At 40.7% G+C, this 9,457-nt stretch overlaps 1 protein-coding gene and 1 long non-coding RNA gene across 2 annotated transcripts; both read left to right on the forward strand.

The window, feature by feature from the left end:
• Positions 1–569: 569 nt before the first annotated feature.
• LOC138016077 (uncharacterized) lies at positions 570–3,943 on the forward strand. The gene is made up of 2 exons (XR_011125726.1): positions 570–725; positions 2,430–3,943. It is a non-coding gene; the product is annotated as an uncharacterized lncRNA (long non-coding RNA).
• On the forward strand, positions 716–3,943 carry LOC138016057 (prokineticin receptor 2-like). The gene has a single exon (XM_068863233.1). The coding sequence runs from the start codon at positions 1,025–1,027 to the stop codon at positions 2,174–2,176; it is 1,152 nt and encodes a 383-aa protein (XP_068719334.1). The 5' UTR covers positions 716–1,024; the 3' UTR covers positions 2,177–3,943.
• Positions 3,944–9,457: the final 5,514 nt, after the last annotated feature.

Consider the following 9,457-nt stretch of genomic DNA (forward strand, 5'->3'; position numbering starts at 1 on the left):
AGTACTTTAGCTCGAGTAGTTGAATAAACTTGAGTTTGTCCACTCGACAATATTCACTTCAATTGAAGTGTATTGGGTTTTGCGGTCGTCAATGTCGGAAAGTAGCTTTGAATGAGCCGAAAACACCTGATCTTAGTTGAAACAAAATCAGCTCTTGGTAGGTGATTTTTAAAAGTACTCTTTTGTTAAATATCAAATGGTTGAATTATAAATGGATTTTTTGTCATAAGTAAGAAGCGCTTAGAAAACGAGCCAACTCGTTTGGTTAAGCATTCAGTCAATTTCCAAAATGGTAAAAAAAAAATATTAGATTGAGCAACGTATTTGTATAATTGACTACAGACTGGTCTCAAATCTTGATATAAAAGGGTATTGGAAACATCTCAGCCCTATTTACTATACAGTTTTTTACTTCAGGGAATATTGAGGCAGACGGTAGAGAAAGCACCTGTTCGCTAATTACATTTTTTAACCCCTGACGTGTTAGGTTTCGACACGAAATGATCTTAGCTCCCTATAAAGGCCGACAGACAAAAAGTCAATGATTACTTACTGCGCCCCCTCTCGATTTCCTCTCAACACAAAGATAAATACTCCCATAAGAACGGAAAAGCACAGTTCAGATAGCGGCACCCGGGTATCTGAATACCATCGATAGTGTTCACCGCCGTCCATTTATTCGTGGAGTGAAGTTCATTTTCATCGCAACCAGTGCGGGACAAAAGGTAAACTCTATGATGATTGTGAATCTGAGGCTTAGCAGACAGTGTTGTTACTATTCCTGCAGTGGATGAAATATCGTGCGAGGAATACGATATAAGACTGAAAATTAGCTAGCCGGATATCTGTCGAAAAGGCATCTCGAAATATAGAGCACGTAGCTTTGCCGAAGGTGTTTTCAAACGCTCGAGGACAGTGGGATGAAGAAATAGCCGTCCACAGAACGATTGTAGACATATCAGAGCACGTTTGACTGCAGAGAGGTTATTCCAGACCAGACAAAGTTATTGATCACAGTATCATCATGAACGAAAGCATCGGCCAAGTCACTGTGAACTCATTCCCTATACCGAATGATGCAAACAGCAGCAATAACGTTTCAAACGAATCCTGTCCCGTTGAACCTGTTGGAATCACTGAGTTAAATGCTACAATTAATGCGCTTACACTTGCTATCGCCTTGGTTGGAAACATCCTCTTGATGGCTGCATTTCTGCGCATGAAGGAACCAGTTATGCTTCTTATTGCTAACATGGCAGCGTCTGACATCTTAACCGCGATATTTCTCATTCCTCGCCTTCTCACTTTTCAAATAACTCATTCCTACTCTTGGCAGATCCAAGGACTGACGGGAAAAGTTCTTTGCAAAATGTGCAACTTCTTGACTGACATCTCACTGAGTGTCTCGACCCAAAGCTTGGTATTAATCGCCGTTGAACGCTTTTTCGCTGTCTTTTATCCCTTGAAAATTCGAAGAATCACCGCCAATACTCGCCGCTCTCTAGTGGCTTTAACATGGGTTGTGTCCGCAGCTATTCACTCCCCATATATATATTTATTTGAACTTGTGGAGGATAAGCAACAAAATATTATTTCTTGTCAAATTTCAAAGGATTCGCCGGCGGTCCGCAGATATGCTGTCTTTTTATTCACAGTGGTGTTATTAATACCTTTAGCCGTAATTCCTGTTCTGTACTCTCTCATTTTCTTCAAACTTCGAATAGATAAAATGTCCGCTCATCGCAGCACCAAGGGTGTCAGGCGAAGTCGTCAACGTTTTGCAAATCTACTTAAGCTGGCACTAGCTACGGTACTGGCAGTTTACATCTGTTTGACGGGTCATACGGTGTTCTTATTGCTGCGATTGTTTGTCCCGAATAGCCTTCCACCATGTAATCATGTTTTTATGATAGTGTGTTACGCATTTCACCTTCTGGCAAGCTGTTACTGTATTGTTAATCCAGTAATATGTTTCTTCACTTTAAGAAATTTTCGAGGTCAGCTGCAACAGATATGCAAACTTAAGCATCGAGGTGCTTTCAATATCCACCTCCAAAGCATTAGTAAAAGATCTCGGGCCAGCACTGGTAACTCAAATGTTGGTATTGAATTGCTCAATGCGACCCCGAAATTTTCGTCTTGCAGCCATTCAACCCTGACTGAACAGAAACCCTGACGCCCCTTAGCTACTCATAAAACAACTCATGGACATTGTTGCATTTTGACCGTTTCAGTTTATTTATACGGACCACCTCCCCTCTAAGCAGATTGGAGGCTTATCTCGTGAGACTACATATAAGGTCTCAGTATTGCGTATTCAAGTATTGCAGGTGCAATGTGCCTGTTGTACGATTGACGTGTTTATGCTTGCAACTTTGTAAGCAGAATCTTTCATTTCATTATCTTAGCTCTGTTATTCATTTGGATAGGCCCTTATTCATTGAAGGAGAATAAAAAAAAAGTTAGAAAAGAAATCGCAGAGGATCTACTATTGAAAGCTAATAGCAGGAGCCACCCGTAAGACGAAACAAATCTACCTTTCCGGAGACGCTGAACAAGTGAACAAGAACGAGATCTGCATGGATCAAGATTAACGAAGTTTCTTATTGGAAATAAAGGAGATGGAAAAGTAAGGAAGAAATGAGAGGAAGCACAATTTGCAGGTCAGCCCGTTTTGGGTTGCTTCCTGTGTGATTGATTTGGGATCGGAAGGAACTGAATTAGGGAGCTTAAGCACATCCGTTTTTGAGACGCAGGCGACAACCGGACGTGAGTTGTTTTCCCTTTTAACTTGCTTTCACACAACCACATTTACATTGCTAAGTATCTTTTCTCCATTAGAGATGATTAGTATAAAAATCTAGGAGACACCTCTGTCCTGTCACGTGAAATGTTCTCTTCCGGTTGCCGTCCGCGTCTCAAAAACGAGCGTGCAGATACGGCGGCGATCTTAATTTCTATTGTTTCAAATAGCTATTATGGGATGCCCAGGGTGTAAATACGTATTAATTTGTCCCCTGAGCATCCCATAATGTCTTTCGAAACGATAGAAATCAAAATGGCCGCCGTATCTGCAAAAAGGTGTATGAACTGTAAAATTTAGATCGTAGTCATATTAGATTAATGAGAATGAAGTTTATTTGGAAATTAAATAGTCTTTGGCTATTATTTCGTAAGGTCATTAGGATTAATTTTCCACTCATGCGTCCCAAAAAATAAAATGGTGCAGCCTCTAGCGACCAACTTAGCTCACTTTTTGACGAAAGTATGAAACACTTGTGGCAAGCAACTTACATCTAACGAACGTTTATTGGCGTGGAACCTGCCCAACTTAACTAAGGGAACTTTGTGCTGCGCTTGTCCCAAAAGACGAATGCATGAAGACGAGGCTGCTCTAGGCAAGCTCGTCGTGCAGACCACTCACACGACTCGTTATCAATAATTTGACGGACGATAGGTTCTTTCATGCCCCTCTGAATTGGGATGAAAAGATGATGGCACAAGTCTTGGAGTCCAGTGTCGACAACACCGCAGCACATGGAACTTACTCGCTGCAGCTCTAAGACTGCATGCATAGATTATAGTAAGTGTGAAAAGGCAATCTAGCCTTGTGTAGGTGTGGTAGTAACTACAAAGTTTCACTTCTGAAAGAAAAACATTTATTTATTTAACTACTGCAAAATAGCTTAAGAAATTAATGAACAGAATAGAATACAAACATCAGACACGACTAACTAGCCGAATCTCTGCCACTTAATAAATAATAACAAATGTACACTTTGCACTAAATGTGGACAAATTCACTAAGTAGCAGGATGTAGGAATTAAATGTTAAAAGGCGTTTGTATAAATGGCATAAAAAGGATGAAGATGTTGTGTCTATTTGCGAACTCGCAGTGCATTCCGACTCCGTCGAACAAAATTAAACAATAATACCAGGCAAGAGTGAATTAGATAAGAGTGTTGATGTATTACTTTGCGGCTTTGCCCCAGCACAGCGTTTGTATAAATGGCATAAGAAGGATGGAGATGTTGTGTCTATTTGCGAACTCGCAGTGCATTCCGACTCCGTCGAACAAAATTAAACAATAATACCAGGCAAGAGTGAATTAGATAAGAGTGTTGATGTATTACTTTGCGGCTTTGCCCCAGCACAGCGTTTGTATAAATGGCATAAGAAGGATGGAGATGTTGTGTCTATTTGCGAACTCGCAGTGCATTCCGACTCCGTCGAACAAAATTAAACAATAATACCAGGCAAGAGTGAATTAGATAAGAGTGTTGATGTATTACTTTGCGGCTTGATGTATTACTTTGCGGCTTTGCCCCAGCACAGCGTTTGTATAAATGGCATAAGAAGGATGGAGATGTTGTGTCTATTTGCGAACTCGCAGTGCATTCCGACTCCGTCGAACAAAATTAAACAATAATACCAGGCAAGAGTGAATTAGATAAGAGTGTTGATGTATTACTTTGCGGCTTTGCCCCAGCACAGCGTTTGTATAAATGGCATAAGAAGGATGGAGATGTTGTGTCTATTTGCGAACTCGCAGTGCATTCCGACTCCGTCGAACAAAATTAAACAATAATACCAGGCAAGAGTGAATTAGATAAGAGTGTTGATGTATTACTTTGCGGCTTTGCCCCAGCACAGCGTTTGTATAAATGGCATAAGAAGGATGGAGATGTTGTGTCTATTTGCGAACTCGCAGTGCATTCCGACTCCGTCGAACAAAATTAAACAATAATACCAGGCAAGAGTGAATTAGATAAGAGTGTTGATGTATTACTTTGCGGCTTTGCCCCAGCACAGCGTTTGTATAAATGGCATAAGAAGGATGGAGATGTTGTGTCTATTTGCGAACTCGCAGTGCATTCCGACTCCGTCGAACAAAATTAAACAATAATACCAGGCAAGAGTGAATTAGATAAGAGTGTTGATGTATTACTTTGCGGCTTTGCCCCAGCACAGCGTTTGTATAAATGGCATAAGAAGGATGGAGATGTTGTGTCTATTTGCGAACTCGCAGTGCATTCCGACTCCGTCGAACAAAATTAAACAATAATACCAGGCAAGAGTGAATTAGATAAGAGTGTTGATGTATTACTTTGCGGCTTTGCCCCAGCACAGCGTTTGTATAAATGGCATAAGAAGGATGGAGATGTTGTGTCTATTTGCGAACTCGCAGTGCATTCCGACTCCGTCGAACAAAATTAAACAATAATACCAGGCAAGAGTGAATTAGATAAGAGTGTTGATGTATTACTTTGCGGCTTTGCCCCAGCACAGCGTTTGTATAAATGGCATAAGAAGGATGGAGATGTTGTGTCTATTTGCGAACTCGCAGTGCATTCCGACTCCGTCGAACAAAATTAAACAATAATACCAGGCAAGAGTGAATTAGATAAGAGTGTTGATGTATTACTTTGCGGCTTTGCCCCAGCACAGCGTTTGTATAAATGGCATAAGAAGGATGGAGATGTTGTGTCTATTTGCGAACTCGCAGTGCATTCCGACTCCGTCGAACAAAATTAAACAATAATACCAGGCAAGAGTGAATTAGATAAGAGTGTTGATGTATTACTTTGCGGCTTTGCCCCAGCACAGCGTTTGTATAAATGGCATAAGAAGGATGGAGATGTTGTGTCTATTTGCGAACTCGCAGTGCATTCCGACTCCGTCGAACAAAATTAAACAATAATACCAGGCAAGAGTGAATTAGATAAGAGTGTTGATGTATTACTTTGCGGCTTTGCCCCAGCACAGCGTTTGTATAAATGGCATAAGAAGGATGGAGATGTTGTGTCTATTTGCGAACTCGCAGTGCATTCCGACTCCGTCGAACAAAATTAAACAATAATACCAGGCAAGAGTGAATTAGATAAGAGTGTTGATGTATTACTTTGCGGCTTTGCCCCAGCACAGCGTTTGTATAAATGGCATAAGAAGGATGGAGATGTTGTGTCTATTTGCGAACTCGCAGTGCATTCCGACTCCGTCGAACAAAATTAAACAATAATACCAGGCAAGAGTGAATTAGATAAGAGTGTTGATGTATTACTTTGCGGCTTTGCCCCAGCACAGCGTTTGTATAAATGGCATAAGAAGGATGGAGATGTTGTGTCTATTTGCGAACTCGCAGTGCATTCCGACTCCGTCGAACAAAATTAAACAATAATACCAGGCAAGAGTGAATTAGATAAGAGTGTTGATGTATTACTTTGCGGCTTTGCCCCAGCACAGCGTTTGTATAAATGGCATAAGAAGGATGGAGATGTTGTGTCTATTTGCGAACTCGCAGTGCATTCCGACTCCGTCGAACAAAATTAAACAATAATACCAGGCAAGAGTGAATTAGATAAGAGTGTTGATGTATTACTTTGCGGCTTTGCCCCAGCACAGCGTTTGTATAAATGGCATAAGAAGGATGGAGATGTTGTGTCTATTTGCGAACTCGCAGTGCATTCCGACTCCGTCGAACAAAATTAAACAATAATACCAGGCAAGAGTGAATTAGATAAGAGTGTTGATGTATTACTTTGCGGCTTTGCCCCAGCACAGCGTTTGTATAAATGGCATAAGAAGGATGGAGATGTTGTGTCTATTTGCGAACTCGCAGTGCATTCCGACTCCGTCGAACAAAATTAAACAATAATACCAGGCAAGAGTGAATTAGATAAGAGTGTTGATGTATTACTTTGCGGCTTTGCCCCAGCACAGCGTTTGTATAAATGGCATAAGAAGGATGGAGATGTTGTGTCTATTTGCGAACTCGCAGTGCATTCCGACTCCGTCGAACAAAATTAAACAATAATACCAGGCAAGAGTGAATTAGATAAGAGTGTTGATGTATTACTTTGCGGCTTTGCCCCAGCACAGCGTTTGTATAAATGGCATAAGAAGGATGGAGATGTTGTGTCTATTTGCGAACTCGCAGTGCATTCCGACTCCGTCGAACAAAATTAAACAATAATACCAGGCAAGAGTGAATTAGATAAGAGTGTTGATGTATTACTTTGCGGCTTTGCCCCAGCACAGCGTTTGTATAAATGGCATAAGAAGGATGGAGATGTTGTGTCTATTTGCGAACTCGCAGTGCATTCCGACTCCGTCGAACAAAATTAAACAATAATACCAGGCAAGAGTGAATTAGATAAGAGTGTTGATGTATTACTTTGCGGCTTTGCCCCAGCACAGCGTTTGTATAAATGGCATAAGAAGGATGGAGATGTTGTGTCTATTTGCGAACTCGCAGTGCATTCCGACTCCGTCGAACAAAATTAAACAATAATACCAGGCAAGAGTGAATTAGATAAGAGTGTTGATGTATTACTTTGCGGCTTTGCCCCAGCACAGCGTTTGTATAAATGGCATAAGAAGGATGGAGATGTTGTGTCTATTTGCGAACTCGCAGTGCATTCCGACTCCGTCGAACAAAATTAAACAATAATACCAGGCAAGAGTGAATTAGATAAGAGTGTTGATGTATTACTTTGCGGCTTTGCCCCAGCACAGCGTTTGTATAAATGGCATAAGAAGGATGGAGATGTTGTGTCTATTTGCGAACTCGCAGTGCATTCCGACTCCGTCGAACAAAATTAAACAATAATACCAGGCAAGAGTGAATTAGATAAGAGTGTTGATGTATTACTTTGCGGCTTTGCCCCAGCACAGCGTTTGTATAAATGGCATAAGAAGGATGGAGATGTTGTGTCTATTTGCGAACTCGCAGTGCATTCCGACTCCGTCGAACAAAATTAAACAATAATACCAGGCAAGAGTGAATTAGATAAGAGTGTTGATGTATTACTTTGCGGCTTTGCCCCAGCACAGCGTTTGTATAAATGGCATAAGAAGGATGGAGATGTTGTGTCTATTTGCGAACTCGCAGTGCATTCCGACTCCGTCGAACAAAATTAAACAATAATACCAGGCAAGAGTGAATTAGATAAGAGTGTTGATGTATTACTTTGCGGCTTTGCCCCAGCACAGCGTTTGTATAAATGGCATAAGAAGGATGGAGATGTTGTGTCTATTTGCGAACTCGCAGTGCATTCCGACTCCGTCGAACAAAATTAAACAATAATACCAGGCAAGAGTGAATTAGATAAGAGTGTTGATGTATCACTTTGCAGCTTTACCCCAGCACAGCGTTTGTATAAATGGCATAAGAAGGATGGAGATGTTGTGTGTATTTGCGAACTCGCAGTGCATTCCGACTCCGTCGAACAAAATTAAACAATAATACCAGGCAAGAGTGAATTAGATAAGAGTGTTGATGTATCACTTTGCAGCTTTACCCCAGCCCAGTCACAAATGGATTTATTTTTAGATACACTTTGCGCGCGAAACAAACAAAAACTACTGCGAGCAAAACTACTCTGGTAACTAATTTGACTTTCTTCCACGTTACAATGATTTTAAAAATCTAGCAAAGTTCCTTGCCTTTATAAAGAAAAATAACCCATTGCATTGTAGGCTGGCATGTGGATTTAGAGTAAAAGCAAACGTCGTGGGTCCACTTTTCCTGATAATGAGTAACATTTTTGGTCTTTTAACACCATTACTTTCTTGTTATATAGATACTGTTTGGTTACTGACTGAAAACCATATCTTCATCACACGCAGTTAAAGTGCTATGATAAAAAAAAAGGTGACAAAATCAGTCCGAAATACCCGATAATATAAGTAGTCCAAGAGCGGCAGCGGCGCTTTATTTATTGCAAATATACTTTTTATTCGACTGGCCAGCTTTTCTAGTATTCCTTTGTAGCTTTTTGTCGCTTATTTTCTTTCCACTCGTGACATCAATCAAGCCGAATGAAAACATAAACAAAGGTGCGCAAAGCATCTATGTAGACTCCCAGAGAGTCTTTATGATGTTATTCTTGTCTTTGCCGTGTGAGGATATGTGTCCTAATGGTTACTAACATGATTATCCCAAGAAAAAGCGAGTTTCCCCTTCAAGCGTGCGGACGGCTGCTGTTAAATTTCATTTTATGGCTCAATCATATTCTAACAATTTGTTTTTCATAACTTTTATGTCTTGTTTCATGTTACACAACATACGCGTTTAAGAGATGGGTGACCTCTAATCGCCGCGAATAAGTGAGGCCCATACTATCGGCTTTGGAAAATAAAATCCACATCCCCGCGCGGCCATATTATAGCCTCTATTTATCCAATATTTGGGCGTCATGTCGAGGGGTTTAGCCAAAGAGTCGGGATATTTTGTTGTTCGGACCCTGATCATTCAGCTTGTTTTCCATTACTAACAGTTATCAAATAGCGTTATCCATTACAAAAACTAATAGCTGTTAGTGAGCTCAGAATCGCTGATTATTGTGGAACTGGAAGTCCAAGGGTGGATCTAGGGGAGGTGCACTGGGTGCACGTGCACCCCCCTCGGTTATCAAAAAAAAGTCATTTAAACAGAAATTGGTTTGAACCATAACA

The sequence above is a fragment of the Montipora capricornis genome, chromosome 9, assembly GCF_036669925.1.
Source record: "Montipora capricornis isolate CH-2021 chromosome 9, ASM3666992v2, whole genome shotgun sequence".
NCBI lineage: Eukaryota > Metazoa > Cnidaria > Anthozoa > Scleractinia > Acroporidae > Montipora > Montipora capricornis.